General features: G+C 48.8%; 1 protein-coding gene across 3 annotated transcripts in view; it reads right to left on the reverse strand.

Annotated features, from left to right (window-relative positions):
• Positions 1–603: 603 nt before the first annotated feature.
• Positions 604–21521, reverse strand: part of CHST11 (carbohydrate sulfotransferase 11) — a 257898-nt gene continuing 236980 nt past the window's right edge. For all 3 annotated transcript variants that reach the window (XM_053585505.1, XM_053585507.1, XM_053585506.1), the window contains exon 3: positions 604–1770. In XM_053585505.1, coding sequence (XP_053441480.1) covers positions 916–1770 — 855 coding nt within the window. In that variant the 3' untranslated portion in view covers positions 604–915. The remainder of the gene's footprint in view (positions 1771–21521) is intronic.

Raw genomic sequence — 21521 nt, forward strand, 5'->3', positions numbered from 1 at the left:
TATGAATAGTCCAAACCCCATGGACATCCACAAATATCAGGGGTTTTCTAATTTTTGAGCTGGAGGCTGTGTGTCCATGTAAAGCTTCTTGAGGGACAAAACTATTGGGTTCGTTCAATGCTATATCTGCATGGCCTAGAATAAAGTAGATGCTCAATAAATATTTGTGGAAAATAAAGCAACAGCCACTTCACCTTCATCACAACTGGCACTGCCAGTTAAACATTTCTGTAAAAAAAAAAAAAAAAGCCTATTCTATCAGACTATTCATTCTGGTGAAAAATTTGCTACAATCAGCTCTCTCCTTGGGTTAAAAAAAAAAATCACATTTCTTTAGTGCAAGGAACTTTCAGGTTTGGCATTGGTTTGGAATGAGTCCCTTGCAAAGATGCCTCTAAGTGCAATAGAAACCGATTTATTTCTAGCAGAAATTCAAGAATGGTGGCATTGGTACACATGACAATGGCTGTTATCACATGACTCCATGAGAGGTTAGAAAGGAAAACCCCAAGTGAGCTGTAGCAAGCAAAGCATGAAACATAGATTTCTTCTGGAAAGACGTTAGGATTTTGCTATCACAAAAAGAAATCTATAGAGACCATGTTTAAATAACTATAAATAATATTAATTAGAATTTATGGAATGCACAATTCATGGAATTCACCAGAACACAAGGAAACCTTTGAGACAGTGTTGCAGTATTCACTTCTAAAAACAAGGACAACCCATCCTATTCCCCTGCAGAGACAGCTGCCCTTCCCTGCGAAGGATTTTAAATAATTCTCACCATGCTGCTTGCAGCATCACCCCCGAAGAAATATTAATTTACAAAATAACCCAATATCCATATAATTCTTTTGACAAATAAAAATCTTAAATTAAAAAGCACGATTCTCTCCCTCGCCCCACCCCCTTTTATTCCAATTTCAGGTAGCTTGGCACTGAGTAATTGAACATTAAAAAATCGAGTTTGTAGACTTCGTATAGCTGCGTTTGGTGCTCTGAGCTGATGTTCTGGAAGAATTCTGTGGTCATTTCATCAGTAGTTCTCGTAGACTTTGCATAGGTGGGGAACTTCAGGTAGCTGCCCACTCCTGCCAGCTGCAGGACGTAGTTAGAATCTTCTTCCAGTGTCTCGTACTTGCCCACGAGGTCGTAGTGGATGTGGCAGGGGTGGCACAGGGAGTAGACGGTCTGCCAATGCTCGTTGAAGGGCTCCTCCCGCTGGGTGTGCGGATCGATGAGATAGGCCACGAACTCCTCGAACTTGACGTCGTCGCCGCGCCGCAAGGCCTCCTGGGTGGCGTTCTTCCGCTGCCGTTTGATGATCTTGGTGCCGTAGCGCTTGTGGAAGGACGTGTTGTACTTCTGCGTGAACTTGTTGCGGTAGGCCGACACCAGCCTCTCGAAGGGCTCCCGGACAAACAGGAATTTCATGTAGCTTTTCAAGCGGTGGTTGATTTCCGGGATGCTGTACTGGTTCAAGGTCTTCAGGTTGGCGGAGACGTGCGCCTCGTTGGCGGGGATCTCCATGGGGTCGCTGTACTTGCCCCGCCCGGTCAGGACCATCATGATCCGCTTCCAGTTGGTGCAGGCCACCTTGGGGACGTAGCAGTAGATGAGCTCGTGATCCTCGTCCACCACTAAGTGCTTCAGGTCGCTGGGCGTCAGCACCCGCCGCTTGCGGCTGGTGGCGCTGTTGGCGCGGCACGTGTCCGTCACCTGGTCCCGCCGCATCTGGTGGAGGACGGCAGTGTTGGAGAGCTCCAGCTGCAGAGGGGACACAAGAGGAATACGGGCTTGATATGTGTCTGCAACATTTCCACTTGGCTGCAGAGCGGACCTTTAGACCCCCCGCCTCAGGATGGAAAAGTGTCCTGCTCTTGGCAGCTGGAGATGTGACCCAGGGGGCTCAGAGTCTAGGAGGCACCAGGGCAGAGAGCTGGCAGCCTCTGTCCAGGCTAAAGGGAAACGCATGGGAAGATGTGGTCCATTAAATTCTAAGAGCAAAGGTCTCTCCCTAGAGGCCACTGGTCCCCAGTTTGAACCAGTCTCCCTAGGCCATCTGGAATAGGAAACCCAAGACCACTCTGCCTGGCTCTGCCCCATCCTGGTGACTGGCATCTGGGGACTCAGAGGGTTTTATGGAGTTGAGGCACCCACTCCCAGCTTCAGTACTTCCACCGGCTCCTCATGAAGGTGCCCTTTTCAATAAAAAGGCAATTCATATTAATTGAGGTAAAAGTGATAGAGAAGTAAGGGCCACTAGGGCTCTGGGGCTTACAGGTGACACGGTGCCCTGGTTGCCTTCTGGCCCCCCCCAAGCATACGAAGGTCATGTGAGGCTCTCCGTAGCCCAGTCTCATCCCTGCTCCTCACCCCTTTATAACCAAAGGGGGTTCCAGTGAAACCAGTGGCTCACTCTTCCCCCTCTACTGATACACATTTGACAATCCTTCAAGGCCCCCCCCACTCCCTGCCATAAAAGTGTCAGAATTATTCCTTCTCCGAGCACTCTCAGCACCAAGCGTCTGTAGAACACGACTCCCCAATTTAATACGGAGGACAACTCCCTGGTCTACGTCGTGCTGTGCTGGCTTTCCTCAAGTCCTGTGGTCACTTGCTTCAAAGGGACTCAGAACCCCAGAGAAACTTCCTCCTCCAGGCCAGAGTGGGTGCGCTTGAGTCCTAAGAGGTACCAGTGAAATCCCCTAACTACCTAGATAGCCAAGTCAGTGGAGCCCAGAGTTCGGGTATGACCCAAGAATCTGGTCCTCTACTTCCAACTCTGAACCACAGTCTACATGGTGCATCCTACAATGCGAAAGGGCAAAAGGTAGGAATACTGTGAGTTTCCTGGGACCTGAGGGATCTCCTGGAGAAAAGCCATTGCACCCTGTGTTACATCGTGCCCAGGATGCCATGATGGTGATGGCATTGAGAGTGACCCTGCCAACTGCAGAACCAAACCAAAGAGCTCAGAATGAGGTGCCTTCGCAGGTGATTTACACGCATTAAGTCCGACCTTCCCAGCAACACTCCAAACTAGATGCCATCACCACTAAAAATTTTCATGCTCAAGGGAGGAAGCAAACCGAGACGGGTGCTAATGCTTTGCAAAGTCTGTGTGTGGACATAAGGGTGTTGGTAAAACACAGCTGGCCTGCAGGAGTTTGCCACATTGGGAAGAACTGGCAAATTACTCACCTCCAGTTATTCCCAGGCTCAATGCCACTAATCAACAAGCTTAACTCTATTACAGAGAGCAGAGCAACAGTCTTGTATGTGCAAAGACTCATGGGCTACTCATCATGGGATCCGGTTTCTGAATCTTTATGATCCAAATGTGGGGACTGGATCTCTCTTAGCCTTATTTTTCTTGCCTGTACAACGGAGGTAATCACTTCGATGCCCTGTTGGGCTGGTGTGAGGATTATGGGGAATGAACTGTGTGGAAAGACTTGAACACAGCAGACAAACGATCAATATTATTTCCTCCTTTCCTCTCCTTCTAGGCCTCACCTGCCCTGTCTGTCGAAAGAGGCAGTTAGTAGGTTAGCTGATTGTCCAGGTCTTGGCCACTTCTATTGTTGGGTAGAGCCAACTGGTGGCCATGTGTTCTGTTCTGAGTCCATGGGAAATCTTCCAGAATGTTCTTCCTCACTGCCTAGGCTCTTGCATTACTTTGTCTTGCTAAGATTTTTGCCACCAAGTCTCAAAGCCCATTAGGCATGGGCACTTGATCAGTCCAAATATCCAGTGATGTTATGAATATGCCAAGAAATGTTGCAAACAAGCTGCAGCATTTCCGGATTTTCCCTCATGCATGACACCCATCAGGATAATAGCTGACACTGACTGAATGCTCCTTGTGTGCCAGGTCCTGTCCAAGATGTGTGCCATTGTGCGCCAGGTACTGCAAAAATAACTCCTTCCTCCAACCACTTAAAAACCATAAACATATTAACTGCTTTAATGCAATCAGTAACCCAAGGGGTCAGTTTCATTATAATCCCTGTTTTATGGCTAAGTGTCTGTCAGACACAACAGCCACACCAATAATACTGATAATGATTTGCCGAGAGCATCCTTCCTCATTACCTCCTGGAAGGCCTCTGGTCTCAGGATTTCCATCGTCAGTGAGGAAACAGGCTAAGACAGGCTGAGATAGGCTAAAGGACTCCCCCAAGGTAAGTCCTTCTGTGAGAAGCAGAAGTGTGACTCACACCAGATCTTGTGACTCCAGATCTATGCTTTTCACACCATTCTAGCATAAAGCTTTCTCCTTGCCAAGTATAAGTACCATGAAGTGGGGGCTTTGCCTTTCCATGGCCGTTTCTCCAGTGCTTGAAAAAAATGCCTGCCACATAGAAGATGCTCAGTTAGTTAATGTTGCATGAATGAATGAATGACTCAATAATCTCTTTAGGGATCTACATAGCTCTTTGATGTGCAAGTAGGAAGGTCTCTCTGTAGCTAAAGGGATTTCCCAATTGTTCATAAATACCAGAAAGTTCTTTATTAGAGAGTGTGCTGGGACGAGTAGTGTCCCTCCAACATTCATGTCCACCCAGAACCTCAGAATGTGACTTTGTAGGGAAACAGGGTTTTTGTAGATGCAATGAGTTAATATGAGTTATACTGGATTAGGGGGCCCTAATCCAGTGACTGGTGTCCTCATAGGAAGGGAAAGCAGTGACATGAGACACAGGGAGAATACCACATGAGGGCTGAGTCAGAGCCAGGAATTGCCAGCCATCACCAGAAGCTAGGAAGAGGGGAGGAAGGGTCAGTTCAGAGAGAACACGGCCCTTCCAACAGCTTGATTTCAGACTTGTGGCTTCTAGAATTGGGAGAGAATAAATTTCTGTTCTAAGCCACCCAGTTTATGGTAATTTATTATGGCAGCCTTAGGAAACTAATACAGGAGTCAGGCATTCAGTCAATAACTTTGAGCAAGTTCATACTAAAGTATAAATGTGTAAGAGAAGATAACATTATATAAAATAAGATTTTTACACAGAAGAATAAGGAAAGTGTTCGGGTACTAGTAAACAGGAAAAGGATGAGATTTGAAATCAAGACCTGGGGCTTGGTCTTGGACAACAGCTTTAATCTTCTGAGTCCCAGTTTTCTCATTTGCAAAATGGGATAGTACCACTTTCCCTGCAGGGGTGTTGATTAAATCAAATAAGGCACAGTTCAGCATTTAGTAAATAAGATCAAGTTGAGTGTAGGCTTTGGACAAAGTAAGGCACAAAGTAGGTGGCTCATATGTAGGCAGTCTATTATGAAAGCAGAAAAAAGAAATCTCCCACCCTCTAAAAAAAGGCCAGGAGCTGCAAAGAGAATTTCACCAGCTCTGTAATTTTGCTGCAGTCAGTCCTTGGTTATTGAATTCAATTCGTATTTATTTTAACTAGAAAAACTCTGACCTTTGCAATTCATGAATTCTTAGCAGATGTATTCATCACCTTTAGAGGAGCATTCATGGACCTCTTGGGCTATTACGCAATGCCATTACAAAAAAGAAAAAAAAATGTGCTGAAGGAAACGGAAGAACTGAGAAGGGAAGAGTGCCCATCAGCTTTGCCATTTTAATTCCTAAGGACAATTTAAGGCAATAAGTTACTAAGATGAGCAGAGGAAGAAGCCTCCCCCACACCAGTTCTTTTCAATTGGTGACAATTTCCTGGAATGCCGGGGAGGCAGCTTGCCAGTTAATATTCCATTCAGGACCACAAAGGCAGGAAAAATGGAAACGATATCATGGTATCATTTTACAACCAATTGCAGAAGCAGAAAGTAACTCAGTGGTGCTTTAAAATGGGGTGTTTGAGGTTTCTTCCTCTTCCTTTTCTTCCCCACAGCAGTTTTGGACCCAAATGGTGGGTCCAAATAAAAACACAAAATTAATAAAATTCTTATCCAGAACTCCAGACCCCTTGCGGTTCTATCTCTGGACTTCTTGAACTTTGGTTTATGAAATCTGGAATAAGGGCAGCTCTGGACAGATCAGAAGGACGAGGTGAATTCTTTGCCATAATGCTGAGATGGGGCAGGAGAGATTTCTGATGGCAGCCTGGAGTGTTCTACAAATCTCCATGTTTGTTGATAGGACCAACAGCTTGTTAGAAATTGTGATCAAGAAAACAGCAATTTTCAACTTAAAAAATGCAAACCTGTTCACATCACTTTCATGTTCCCCTGGTCTACGGGATGACATTTTTGTCCCCATCCAGGGCTCAGAGGAGCTTTTGTAACTGTCCTTAAGTCTTCAGCAACTAACATGTTCCCTGAACAGTTCAAGACCTACTCAGGGGACTGACAGCTTTGGGACATCAGGCAGAAGAGGGAGTGAAGAAGACTCATTAAGGAGGAAACATCTGTCCCCTGTCACTGAAAGAGAACATCAGTCTTTTCCAAACAAATTTTACCCATTTTACAAAGCAGGGATTCGTTGACCTGATAATTACTTGGGCTGTGAAATTAACCTCTTTTTTTTTTTTAATTTATCAGTATGTTTTATTTAGATTGATTTTTAAGCTTTGCATTAACAGAATCATACTATATGTGTTCCTTTACAATTGCTTTTTCTTTTTTTTATTTTTATTGTTGGGGATTCATTGAGGGTACAATAAGCCAGGTTACACCGATTGCAATTGTTAGGTAAAGTCCCTCTTGCAATCATGTCTTGCTCCCATAAAGTGTGACACACACCAAGGCCCCACCCACCTCCCTCCGTCCCTCTTTCTGCTTTTCCTCCCCCCCATAACCTTAATTGTCATTAATTGTCCTCGAAATCAACCTCTTTCTTCTCACACTTCCTTTCCTTCCCCTCTTCTTTTTATTCTTTGTCAAAGGGTCTGAAGAGATTATAACGAAGGACGTATGTGCAACATAAAATTGAAATTGAAAAAAATGAATATCTTGGCTCGGCGCTTGTGGCTCAAGCGGCTAAGGTGCCAGCCACATACACCTGAGCTGGTGGGTTCGAATCCAGCCCAAGCCCTCCAAACAACAATGACAACTATAACCAAAATGTAGCCAGGCGCCTGTAGTCCCAGCTACTTGAAAGGTGGAGGCAAGATAATCACTTAAGCCCAGGAGCTGGAGGTTGCTGGGAGCTGTGATGCCATGGCACTCTACCCAGGGTGACAGCTTGAGGCTCTGTCTAAATAAATAAATAAGACTATCTTAATATCATGAGGGCTGAGATTAAGAATCTCATTTGATGTGGGCTTCCTAGAAGCAAGGACATAGTGGAAATATGAGTAAATTTCCTTGCTGCAGTTATCAGGAAAGGGAAACATTCCAAATTGGTGGAGTGGAAAAAGTCCACGATTTTAAAGGACTGAGAAAATTCAGTCAGGAGGGGAGATTCCTGGATTCATAATTTGCTTATGTTGGAGTATTTAGAGGGCTGCATTCTTCAGCTGAGTACTAATGTTACAATTCTCTTCCATCTAATGTCTGCAGAACTCCTCAGCACATACAGAACACTTTAACATACACTTTCTCATTTTATAGAACCCACGGGGACTTTTCCAGAGACTTCCAGAGCCTATCAGCAGACCAGTCCCCATTTCCAACCATGTTTCATCCTCTCCTGGGCGAGCTACGTGATGCCAGTGGCTCTCAAATTTTAGCATCCGTGAAAATCACCTGGAGGACTATTGACACAAAGTTTGCTGGGCTCTACCCCCAGAGTTTCTGACTCAGTAGGGTCAGGGATACGGCCTAAGAATTGGCATTTGGTTTTAAAATAACACAAGTTTGTTTCCTCGCAGTTCTGGAAGCTGAAAGTTCAAGGCCAAGGTGTCAGCAAGGCTTCTCTCCTCAGCCTGCAGAGGGCTGCTTTCCTGCTGCCTTCCCACAAGGTCAACCCTCCGTGAACACACCCCTGGTGAGTGTCTCTTCTTAGGGGTACTTCTGTCAGATTGGATTCGGGCTCTGCCCACACAGCTCCACTTTTACTTAATTGCCTCTTTAAAGGCCCTGTGTCTAACTACAGTCATATTCTGCGCTGCTCTGTGACCCCAGAATTCAGCATAGGAATTTTTTGGAGGGCACAATTCAACCCATTACCCAGGTGATGCTGATACTGCTGGCCTGGGGACCACACTTTGAGAACCACAGCTTTATACTACGTGGAAATGACTGTAATCTAACATCTTTCACCAATTCACAGCTATTCTTAATTACAGAACATAGAACCCAGGTTCACCATCTGCTGCAAGCGACTCCTAGATCCGCCCCCAGCCCCAGCCTCCAACTCCCTTCATCTCCCTTTGATCTCCCCAAAGTATAAATTAGGCCAGAGGAGGGCTGATTCTAGGAAATTGAACCTGGCCCCAGGCTCTGGGCTGTGTCCTGCATTCTCCTTTAGATGTCTATTTTTAATTTGGACATTTAAAAAAGGCAACCATAATTAGCTTAAGTACCAAACTTAGGGACCGTTTGAAAAAGTCTTTAAAATTTTACTACGTTTCCTCTTAAAAAGAAGAAGAGCTGGTTTCCCTTAAATTAAAACATCTCCTGTGGTGTTTGCAACCTCCCTCAGACACAAGAATCCACATGGGAGGAAGACCAGTGGCCCCATCTGACTGCCCGGCTCGGCCAGACGAAGGGACATGGACCCAGAGAACAAGGCTAATGTGGAAGCATCAAGTGCCTAGGGGTTGTCTGAATCTGCCTTTAACAGTGGTTAGCGTGGGCACAGCCTCAGTGTCTCTGCTTTAAAATCTGAACACAAGCCCCTTCTAGCATGGCAGCTGTAATATCATCATCTATGATGGCGGGGGAGAGGGGGTACCTGAAGATCTAATTGGCTCTGATTCTATTACCTCTCCTTCTGGTATAGGAAATCCTCAGCTCTCCAGGGATGGGCTAGTCATGAGCAATCACTCAGGAAACCACATCCACAGCTAAAACAGAGGCACACATTTATACACGCTACCATTTATCGAGCACTTACTATGTACCAGCCACTGTTAATCCTCATGCTTTATGAAATCAGTGTCATTTGTACTGCAAACTTACAGATGGGGAAACTGAGGCATGGGGCAATAATTAACTTGTTGAAAGTCAGGGAGCTAGGAAGTGGGTCTGGGCTTTGACTCACGCAGGCTGTGCCCTCACCTGGGTGTTACCATCCCCTGGGTAGCCACTGGAGTGGTGAATCTCAACCCTGGCTGTTCACTGAGATCCCGGGGAAGCTTTAAACACCACAGAGGCCTGGGTCCGACCCCAGAGAACTGAAGTAATTGCTCTGGGTGTGGCCAGCTCTGCAGAGAACCACTGCTTCCAGGCTCCAAGGCCAGCAACTATAAACTAAAGCAGACACTTGGAATTGAGTGTGATCTTGAGCAAATTTCACTTTCCTGGTCCTGGTTGTGGTGGTGGTGTAAGATGAAGGGCTTTTCATTCAGTAGGGCCAGGGATAAAAAGTCTATCAGGCCACTGTTCTCAGATGCCTTTGGGTGCACCCTTAAGGAACCATAATATGTATTACAAAATGCTTAAAAACTCCTATGCTTAGGAAAGAAAGGAGGAAAACACTGGGCTTTTAAAGGAACAATCTGGTCTAAACCTGTTGCAAAATGTACAGGGTTTCGGGAAGCATTGATTGCAAGTTGCCTGACTTTAACATTGCTGGGAAAGCAGCTTCTCGGGACTTCAACTTGTCACTAGGGAAACACCTGTCCAATTGCAAGGAGCAAAGACTGAATCCCTGCAAAAGCTTTCCCTGCCTTTCCAAAGCAAAAGGAAGATGGCAAATCACCATGGGTGAGACGCCTTTTGAGCCCTGAGATGAGGCAGGAGGTGCTGAGGGCCCCCACTGGCCTCTGTGTGCAGCCCTAGCCTGGCCCAGCAGACACCAGCCTTGTGTGAGTGAAGCCTCAGAGCCCCATCTTAACCTTGGGAGCTTTGTGGGCACAAACAAAAGAGCAGAAAGGGGAGCCCAGGCCTTGCTAAGTGACAGGAAGGGTTCTTTCAGGCTAGTGATTAAAGTACTTCTTTTGTATGCCGAGTTTAAATTTGTTGACCTGGGTTAGGGTCACAAACCCAGCCAGGGAAACTGCAAAAGAAAAACAGCCAGATGGTGTAGGTCCCCAAGGACATTAGGAACGCCCCGCCCTCCCCCACAGCAGGGTTATTAAGAGAAGTCCCTGGAAACTCAGCTTCCCCATCCCCTCCCTGCTTCCCTTTGTAGTACTCGTCTCTTCTAATGTGTTTATTACAATTTACCTATTTTGCTGGTCTCTCCCTTCTAGAATGTTAACTCTAAGTATTTTTCAGTTTTTCGTTCACTTTGTATGCCCAAAGCATTGTTGAATGAGTAAGTGAATGAATGAAGGAAGGAAGGAATGACTCAGGATGGTTGTAAAGGTCCCAAGATGGGTGATGAGGCTGTGCTGGGGCTTCCTGGTGCCCAGACTGGCAATTCCTGGCCCCGTCTTCCCTTGGTGAGCGTGTGGCTCAGAGCCTGCAGCTGCCACACCAGAGCTCAGCATCGGCCCAGAGGCTGGAGGCCAAGAGACAAGAGTGGGGGCATCAGTGTTCGATGAGGGGAGGTCAATGGCACTCTCCACCTGCCTGGTGAGTCCAGGAAACAGGAGGAGGAAAATTAAATCACGCTCCAGAGGGCAGGCACCAGGGGCTGCCCAGAAGGGCTTGGCCTAAGGCTGTGTGCCCCCGGGGCTCCCTTTCCGCCCTGGCCAGGTGCAGCTGGAAGGCCTTTATTTACATCTCTGATCAGCTGGTTGGGTTTCCGGAGGCCTGGGCAGGGTGCCGAAGGGTGCAGGAACAGGAGTGGGGCTGCTGCCAAGCTGGACCAGCTTCCAGTGAATGGTGGCCCAGAACAAGGACAATGGCAAGGAAGGGACGTGGCTCTCACACTGCTTGGGAGGCTGGATTTCCTGGGAAATCTCAGTCAGCGGGGCGAGCAGACCGTGCACCTGCTGATGCTTTGAGGCCCTCGGAAGTCACTGCTGGCAGAAGGCAGGGAGGAGGAAGAAGGCTCCTTTGGGCAGCCTCAATGGCTCACTCCTCTCCCAGCCAAGGAAGCTGGCAGCCTCCGCCCACTGGCCTCCGCCCAGATGGCCTCATGGAAGGTGATGCTCTTGGTAGGCACGAGTTATGACCCTCCAGGCTCTCCTGGCCGCCCCCTCCTTGAACCATTGACTTCATTGGTTCCCTTCCTGATTTTCTTCCCAAAATATTCTACTTATAGTTTGCCCTCAATCATGTGAGTCCTTCACCTTAGTTTCCCCATCTGTAAAATGGGGACAACAATAGTGTCTATTTCTCAGGGTTGTCGTGAGGATTAAAGGAGAGCCTACATGGTAAGTGCCCAGTACAGTGCCTGACACATGGCAAGCACTTGGGAAGGAGTCTGTAAACATGAAACAGGGTTGCTTCCTCAGTGCCCAGCACGGTGGGCAGATTGTCTGCCTTCTGCTCTTGGTCTTCAGCATATGAGAGAACCACCCGGGTCTATGATGAAAGGGGGGTTCCCAGATGCCATGCTGGGACATTCTGACTCACAGGATCTAGTCGTCCTGTGAACCTGCTCTCAACGCTGCCCCTTGGTGGTTCTGCCAGACCAGTTCTGAACCTGGTGGTCTGTTTCATTTGAGAAGTGCTGATTGAGCCTCGCTTTTACATGAGTGGGTTTTGCAGTTAACGCCGAACACAATTGTCATCTGCACGAAACGCCTGTCTCACGGTGGCTCAGTACCTCACTGACACAGAAGGAGAGTGACAGAAGTGGCAGCTCTTAGACAAATTGGAGGTCTAAAGAGCAATTTTCTAGCTATACAAAAGATTAGCTATTAATATGTATTAACAGACTATAAAGTACGCATGAAATTTCAGAATAACCAAACTCCGGATTGAAGACACCCCAAAAACCTGGTTTATTTCTAATCAAGTAGTATGTTTCAACAATATCCCATTCTCCCATTGTTCCAATTGTACGCATGAACCATTGGGAAGGGGGGCTTCATTTCTGCGTATTGTGTGTTTCCCAGAGAGCATAAGCCTGGTCTTTTGCCAACAGAAGAGCTAGAACTAGCTCTGCAGAGGGAGCCCCAAAGCCCTCTTCCCACCCCTGCCCGGGAGACACCCCCTCAATAACACCAACAAGCCTGGGACCCCAAAGGAGCTGTTTCCACACATTCACTGGTCCCCTTTGTCTCAAGCTGCCCCCTCCTGATCGCAGTCAACCACCATGAATGATGTGCGCTCAGCTCATGTCCCTCCCCCAGAGCTGGGACAGGTCCTGGTATCTTTGTGTTCCAGGCACTCAGGGCCCAATACTTGCAGGATTCAGAAAAGGGCGATAAGCTTTGGGCAACACATCAACGTCTTTGCAGTATGAATGTATTTTAGCTTATCAGTTTGCTGCCTTTTTCCTTTTGTAAGAAGAAAAGCCCATCTGCAATCAGAAAGGGACAAGACATCTAAATTCATCAGCTACTTAGTGAGAAACATAAGCACCTGGGTTGCTGCTTAAGCCACAACTGGGAATATATAGATCAGGCGTCCTCAAACTGCGGCCCGCAGGCCACATGAAGCAGTGTGAATTGTATTTGTTCCCGTTTTGTTTTTTACTTCAAAATAAGATATGTGCAGTGTGCATAGGAATTTGCTTATAGTTGTTTTTTTTTTTTTAAACTATAGTCCGGCCCTCCAACAGTCTGAGGGACAGTGAATTGGCCCCCTGTTTAAAAAGTTTGAGGCTAAGAAAATGCCAGGAAAGCTATGTTAACCAGTGTGATGAAAATGTGTCAAACGGTCTATGAACCAAGTGTATGGTGCCCCATGATCATACTAATGTACACAGCTATGATTTAATAAAAAAATAAAAAATAAAAAGTTTGAGGATGCCTGATATAGATCAATAAATCGGAGTCCCACAGGAGGTCATAGGTGGTGACCTGGGGCCCAGAGGTGAATGAGACACCCTCAAGTTCATGACACTGGGGGTATATAAATACTTTTCTGTTGGCAGAGCTTTCAAATTATTTCACACCCCTAAGTCCTTGGAACTCAGAGCTTCAGAGTTAGAAAATACCTACCCTTGTGATTATCTGCCACCACACTCTTGAGTTTCAGATGGCAAAATTGAGGCCCAGAGGTGGGTGCTCACCCATCCCCTTACAAGAGACAGCAGGGTGATGACTGGGGCCCAACTCTCTCGCCTTTTGGTTGGGCTGCTGAACTGTGGAGTGAAAAGGAATTTTCTGCTTCCATCCACCAGCAGCCCTCCACCCAGGGGTGCAGCGATGGATTCTGGGACAGTGCAAGGGGCAGGCCAGCCAGGTAGTGGCTGGCCGCAGTGGTGCTGAAACGTCTCTGTGAGGGGGAAGAAACCATCCTTACTTCCTTCTACCACCCTCAGAGGAGTATTTTTGCAACACATGTGGAGTCAGTTTCAGTGGCAATTTTGAAACCAAATAGGAGCAGGTGACCCATTTTATTATCTGGAATAAGGAACACAGGAGAGGCCCCCCTGGCCGGCCTGATTTGGGAACTCATTAAAGAAAAGCGAGGCAAGACCTGGGAAAAGTCTTCACACACACAATTTTTTTTTTTTTAAATGACAGTGACCCTGCTGAAACTAGGTGGAAGAAACTTAATGAATTGATTTCAGGATACAATTTTTATTGAAAATTGATGTCTCCCTGACACATCAGTAAATAAATACTGAACAAAAACCAAGAGTATTTGCTGTCAGTGAACAAAGGCTCACCCTGCCCAGGACGTCTGGGCTTCTGCTGACTCGACCTGACAGGTAGGAGATCAGACCATGGACAGGCAGACCCATCTGCAGGTGAATCTTGGCAACACCCCTAATTAGCAGCATGACCTAGAGTCAACCATTTCCACCCTCCTTGCCTCAGTTTCCTCATTTGTGAAGCAAGAGTTGACAACAGCACATACCTTATAGGCTGTCATGAGGTTTAAAGGAATAAAGTCTACAAAGAACTCAGCTAATCACCTGGCCCACAGCCATTCTGATATGCAATTAATATTCATAGCTAAAAGTTCTTTCTCATGGAAAAAATATATATCTTTGTTGTATGGCTGTTTCCATGAAGGGGCAGCAGAACAGAGGGTTCAGAACAGACTCTGCAGCCAGAGAGCTGCCTGTGGACCTCGGACAAGTTAGATATCAATCTGGGCCTCAGTATTCTCATCTGTAAAATGGGCTTTCAACAGCACTGATCTATGGTTCTATGTGATGGTGTCCAGTGCATTAGGGGTGCACCGATGACCGCCCCTGGCCCAGAAAATTCCCTTTATCCTCTAGAAATTTAGGCCAATGTGGTAATGGAAGAATGAGGAGATTCCTCACATTCGGCTTCCCCAATTAGACCTTTGCTGTCTAAGGTGTTAACAGGGAGGGAGAGTGGCTGATGTCCCTTTTCCTTTCACTTTCCCTGCTTGAGTTCAGGGAATTCAGGGCTGAAGGAGCGAGAGGGCTCGGGTCTGCACACCCACACCAGCTGGACCAGGCCTTTCTGGCAGGCAGCACACTGTTGGTTCCAGCCTCCTGCTGAAAGTGCCTGCCACCTGCAGCTCCTGCTTCCCCCCAGGGGCTCTGGGGTGGGCAGTTCACCCCTAGCCTGTGAACCTTCCTGCCCTTCTCCATCCCCAGAGGAGACACTGCAACCTGGTGGCCACTCTGTACCTGGCCTCAATCAGCCAGTCTACTCCCAGTTATATAACCAAGCTTCTGGCTGAGGCGCTGGCGGAGCCCTCTTGAAAGCACACTAAGATTTCAGGGAGAAAGCTCACACTTACCAGGGATACAGATGAGGAAAGGAAAAGATGATAGTGTGGTAGCTAACAAGCGCTGACCCAGGGAATGAGGTGTGTAGCTCAGTGGCCAAGAGTCAGACTCCCGGATAGAGCCCTACCAGCTGTGAGTCCTGGGGCTTTTCCCAAGCCTTTATTTCCTCATCTGTAAAACGGGCCCAAAAGTACAACCTGTCTCAAAGGTGGCTGTAAAGATGGGGTGAAGGAGGGAGGTGCGCGTGGCCTTGCACATGAGCTCAGGAAACAGAGCGCATTCCGTCAGAAGGTAGAGTAAGGGTGAGGTCAGGCAGGCCAGGCGGTGCCCTTCCTTAGTGAGTGTTTAGCTGATGTTTCTGCGCTCGCTGTGAACAGGTGCTGCAGAGGCAGGCAGCAGAAGTGCTGGTCCAGCCTGGGAGATCAGGGAATGATTTTCCTGAGAAAGGAGTGTCCATGCAAAGCACAGGAGGGCAGAAAGAGTGAGCTGGGCTAAAAGGAGAAGGTATCCAAGCAGGCGACGGCGGATGGCAGGTGCGAGGGGAGCAGTGAGGACAGACCCAGGCAGGTGAGAGCAGGGCACCTCTGTGGACCAGATGCGGCTGGGGAGGGACTGGTGGCTGTTCCTGCACAGGCTGTGTGCCCAAAGTCATAGGGCAGGCTGGTCACTGAGGCTGGATGTGCCTGCCGGGCCAGGAGGCTGCAGCACACCCCGACCCTGGCCTTCCAGAGAGGAAGCTGTGCAGACATAATTACACCAGCTGAGTAAGGAAGGGCACTGGGAATCTTTTTATACACACTAAGTGGCATTCTCTGAGCCAAGGCAAAGCACAGAGGAGTACAGAAGAGCAAGTGGGACCAGGGCCTGGGAGCAGGTTTTCACGAAGGAATGTATTTCCTGTGGTAACTGAAGCCTCTAGGGGAGGCCCCTCATCTCCAGGGAACGAAGGCACCTGCTGACAGCCAGGGAGGGCTCCCCTTCCCGGGCTTCTCTTTCACCTCCCCCTGCCCAGCACAGTCTCAGACCGGCCTGGTGTGGGGGACTCTCCCTCCTCTGGAGTCTCTCGTGGGCAACAACAACATCTCCCTCTGTGTCTGCTGACTGCCCTGAGGAAGGCACTAGGAGAAAGGTCAGTGTGAGGTTTGGAGTGAAGCAGAATAATCTAGGAGATTCTGGAACTGATCGTTCATTAACCAGTCCCCAGGGTGGCCAGATAACAGAAAACTGCAAAGAAAACTAAAAATTCACCTACAGGCATCTGGGGGCACATCAGGCATCCCATCAAGCGCGTGACAGCTGCCACCTCAGTCCATCCTCACAGTACCCTGAGAAGTGTTTTCTCCATTTTAAGATGAGTAAACCGAGGCCCAGAAAGCTTAACTACCTATAAACGGGGATCAAATCTTCTTTGCACAGATATTCCTGGTCTCACTTCTGGAAGTCACAGGGCATGGTTTGGCCTTGTTCCCCAAAGCCCTATTTTGTTTCTAAGCCCTACAGTGAGGCAGCTTCCCACTGCAGAAGGATGCATTGATTTCTTCCTGGCTTTCACACATCAGCTTTTCAGGGGAGTTTACACACGACTTCTTGCACACCTACAGCACTGTTTGGGGAACTTAAAAGGATTCAAAAGACCTCTGTCTTTCATGCACACCTGGGTGGAGTTGAGAACTGACCCAGCCTCTCCAGGGGCTGCTCTCTGAGCCACGCCTGGCCAGTCTGGACCAAGCAAAGTGCTCCCAGGCCAGGCTCCCAGGGGGCCACACGGGCTTCCCGAGGTTCCGTATGGATGCTGTCCTACTTCTCTGGGCTCTGGACCTCAGTCAGTCTGGGCCACTCTTCAAACTGGGTCGAATCCCGATGGGCAGGGCATTTTCTCTGAGTGGTATAGGAATTTCTAACCAGAAACATCTGGAAATACATGGGACGAAGCCGGCTGCTTCGGGCGGATCTCCAGCTTACCCCGGCTGGGTGGACACTCTGAGCTGTGAGTCACTTGTCCTTTTTTGAGCATCGCCTTCTACAAAATGGCCCTTCTCTCTCTCTGTCTCGGTCCTGCCTTCTTTCCTCCCTTCTCCCCTTCCATCCTTCCTTCCACTCAGCCTGGCACACTCGGGGCAGCTGAACCTCCTGTTCTTCCCCATGGAATGCTCCTCCCTCCAGACCTTGGAGGGACACAAGGACGAAGAGGGGGACACTGGGAAGCAGGATTCATGGGGGAGGAGAAAAGCATAGTCTCACCTTCCCGTTGGTTGCTGCTCCCCTGGCATGTCCCACAGGAACCTCCAACGCAGAATGTCTGCACGTCAGTTTTCCCTGCCTCTTCCTGTGCCGTGTCTCAGGGGAATGACACTGCTGTTTGCCAGGACACCTTGACAGATACCTGGGCATCATCAGTCCCCACAGCTGGCCCTGCTCCCATCCTGGCAACCTTGGTATAAACCACACCTCCTTGTGCCTGGATTGCTGCTGTCAATCCCCTAGTTTCTGGGCTCTAAGCGTGGGTCCCCTCCAGACCAGAACAGAGGCACAGATCACAGCTGCCGCTCTGCTGGCCGTGTGCTTTAAGCCCTCAATGGTCTCCACTGCACAGGAGTGCAGACTCCTGGGCCTGGCGCACTGGGCTCTGCCCACCGCTCAGCAGCCCCATCCCATGCAGGGTCACCCAGTGGGTACATGAGGCCCCTGCAATTTCTCCATTTTCTTGCACCTAAGGGGCCTGCATAGGCCTGAGTCCTCTGCCCCAAAGTCCCTCTCTCCATCGCCCACTCTCCTCTTCCTGCTAACTCCTAAGGGCCTTTCAGAACTTTCCATTTACCCGTTCCCTTCATCCCCAGGCTCAGGTCAGCACCTTTACTGATGTTCTGCCAGTGACCCAGGCCTCCCTGTCTCATAGCACATGGTATCACTATTCTTGTTACTGTTGTTGCTGTTATTACTAACAACACAGCTACCGGCACCACCAGAACTAATATATTTGGAGTGCTACGTGCCAAGCATTGTTCTAAGCGTTTGCTGTGTAGTAACACATTTAGTCCTATATCAGTCCTACAAGGTAGAGATTTATTATCTTCATTTTATGCATGAGCTTGCTGAGGCCCAGAGCGGCACTAATTTTTTTTTTTTTTTTTTAAGAGACAGGGTCTCGCTTTGTCACCCAGGCTGGAGTGCAATAGCACAATCATAGTTCACTGCAGCCTCTAACTCCTAGGCTACAGTGATCCTCCTGCCTCAGCCTCCTGAGTAGCTGGGACTACAGGCATGCACCACCACTCCTGGCTAATTCTTAAATTTTTTGTAGAGACAGGGTCTCGCTATGTTGCTCTTAAACTCCTGGCCTCAAGTGATCCTCCACCTTGGCCTCCCACAGTGCTGGGATCAGGGAAGAGCCAACGCACCGGGCCCAGAGAGGCACCAATTTAAGTTACAAAGCAAGCAAGTGGTGGAGTCTGGATTTGAACATGGGCAGTTGGACACAAGAACTTACTCCTTCCTCACAACATACTGTAACCATCTGTTTACCTGTCTGACCCCACCTTGGCTCCTTAAGCACCGGGACTATGCCTTGCCCATCCTGGCAGCCCCTGACCCCGACTCCCTGGGCTGAGCACCAGGCTTGCCGGAGCAGGGGCTCAACAACTGTTTGAAGAGCACAAGCAAACCTGGAGTTTTTGTAGCTTGTCTGGATTGGGCCACGTGGTGCCAGCAGGGCCCAGGTAAACAACAATGATTATGACACAGAATCACTGCAGCACTTATCAGACAAATGCGCAACCCTGCCCCCAATTTTCCTCCTCTGGATCTCATCAACTGCCTTTCATCTGTATTTTCCTGTTCCCAGGAAGTAGGTGCCACCCCCTACCCCAGGGGCATGTGACTGAGCAGGTGCTGATTGAGAATAAGGTGGCAGGTGCTGATTGAGAATCCCATGGGATGGAGAATGGAATGAACCAGAGACAGGAACCCAACCAAGGTCCTCGTCTCTCCCCCAGCAAAGGAAGAAATATGGGGGCTGGAGCACTGCACCCTACTCCATTTTCTAGCTGTAACTCCATTTAGAGTGGGAGGAATGGCAGGTGCTTGAGTTAGAATCTTGAGGTCAAATCCTGCCCTTGTTCACTGCATGATCTTGGACAAGTCTACCTCTCTGAACCTAGTCTCCGCATCTATAAAATGGGCCCAGGGTGAGGTTTAACTGAACGCCATTCATCAAGTGCCTACACAGGGCCTGAAATTGCTGACCCTTCCAGAGAGGTCTTGCTCCTAGATGGAGCAGGACCAAACCCGAGACTATCATCTTCTTTCTTATGGATTTTGGGGCTGGATTTTCCTTAAGCAGCTCCATAGCTCCAGTTACCCTGAAATACATTTTTTAAAATAATGAAATAAATAGAAAGGCATGCCACTTCTGCAGAGAAGCGTGAAGTCTACTGGCCCTGCGTGGACCTTCCTGACCGGCTCGAGCAGCACTCACCAGGTGCCTCTTGGCAAGCGGCTTCACTGGCAGGTGTGGCCCTCACAGCCTTCACCGCCACTTGTCTCAGAGATACTGGCACACTGAGGGTCCTGCTGCATCCTTTAGAGTGAGACCCAGCTACAGGCTATGGAGAGAGCTGGTGGTGGCAGGGAGGGAACATGAGCTCACCTTCCCAGGCAGCACCCGGGGATGCTGGTGCTCCATTGGCACTGGAGGGGCTGGGCTATGGGGGCGTGGCGGCCATCCAGGCATCATCAGAGGCTCAATACTGCTCCCCCAGCTGGCTTCGAAAAGAAACTAACTCTAAATCCACTTCTTCCTACCTTTAGGCCTCAAATGTAGAGCTCCCCTCCTCCTGGGCAATACAGATAAGATCAGTAGAGCCCTGGGTCTGCCACTTACTTAACTGTATGACCTCGGGCAAGTCACTTGACCTCTCTGTGCCTCAATTTCCTTATCTGTGAGGTGGGGATGGTGGTAGTACCGGCCTCACAAAATATGTACAGCTTTCTTCTGAATGCCTAGAACACAGTGTGTGTGACGGTGTTGGGTGTTACTCTCATCGAGTGACCCCAGGAGAGCGTTCAGTCCTCTATGGCATGTGGGTAGGGGCCAGGGATGGACACAGGGAACTTGCTGGGATTGAAGGTATCTCCAGAATCAGGCAAGGCCCTCTCTTGACACTCACAGTCACCGTGTTACTTCTTCCCACAAAGGCCTTATAAATATCTGCTTTCATCTTCCTTCCATTCCATGGGAGCATCTTGGATCTACCTGGGAGGTCTTTTCCCTGTAGGGTCTGGAAAGCAGGACCCCAGATCTTACATCAGGCAAAGATCAAAGCCTGGCCCATAACAGCCACATGCAAGATACTCCCACCTCTATCATCTTCTAGCTAAAGAGCATGGCGGAGGCACAACACTGTTAAAGAGCATACACTCTGGAGATGAGAGTTGTGTGACCTTGGACACGTCGCTTCACTGGTCTGGGCCTCAGTTTCCCCGTCTGTAATGGGGCTGGCAATACTCTCTACATGGGAGTGCAGCGTGAGGATTAAGCGAGATGATACACTCTGGGTACAAAGCACAGGCTGGCGCCCTCTGTGAGGTCTAGGTGTCAGGAAGTACATGCGTAAGATACTTAATACACACTTAGTTCCAGAAAGGAAGGAAGATTCCAGACACCCCCACCCCCGACTGAGCTCAGGTTTTGATATGGCCACTCTGATAGGAGTGCTTTTAGGTGGCTGGTCCCCAAAAGGTATTTTAATACCTAGTACTGTGTATAACAGGCCCTCCTGCCTGCTACCCCACCCTAGGGCTTTGGAGGATGGTCTGGGGAGAGGGGAAGAAATGGGGAGACTCAGAGATAGGGCAACAAGGTTTAGTTCAAATGCAATGAAAGGTGAATTTTTAAAAAGTACATGAAATCCAATGACTTGTTTTTTAGGTCACCTACAAATACAGCCCTTGCAGTTAACACTTGTGAAAACATGCTTGCCAGCCAGGACCCCACCAAGGGCTGGGGAGACCCTGAGGGCAACGGGCATCACTACTTCCCATTTTCCTACAGTGCCCAGGTCCGGAGCTCTGCTGGGTTCTGGCTATGGCATGTGGCCTAACAGGGAACAAACTACTGGCACAGCCCTGGTCACAATAGGGCACAAACCTGCCCCCCCACCTCCTGTTCCTGAATCCCGATCCACCCATGAGGTGCACCAGAACAAAACTTTCAGCCACCAGCAGCAGTCCAGTCCTTTTCCTTAGGGGAGCCAAACATAGCTGTGGAGCTGGTCCCTATTCCCCTGTCTTTGACCAGATGGGAGAACAATGAAATATACAGTCTGCCATCACTGCTGACTACCCGAAAACTCCAGCGAAGGCCAATCTGCCTGGCTGGCGACCGTGGTGGCAGGCTCCACATCTGTCTCATTCATAGATGTGTCTCCGACATCCAGCACAGGGCCAGGCACTTCAAAACTAGTTAGTCTTTGAAGAAGGCCACAGGTGCATTCCTTTGAAATCGCATTTTCATGGATGGACATCACCTGGGGAAGGGAAGGGACCTAACAAGTAGGAAACTTGTACCTGGTGCCGGGAACCTGACACAACGTATCTCGAGTCCCTTCCACCCTGAGAGGGGGATGTGCTCAGCTCTGATTCACAGATGAGCACACCAAGGCCCAAAGAGGTTGAGTTCTTAGTCCTGAGTCTTGGGGCCACAGGGCACTGGGGTTGATAT

Source organism: Nycticebus coucang, chromosome 3 (genome assembly GCF_027406575.1).
Source record: "Nycticebus coucang isolate mNycCou1 chromosome 3, mNycCou1.pri, whole genome shotgun sequence".
Taxonomy (NCBI): domain Eukaryota; kingdom Metazoa; phylum Chordata; class Mammalia; order Primates; family Lorisidae; genus Nycticebus; species Nycticebus coucang.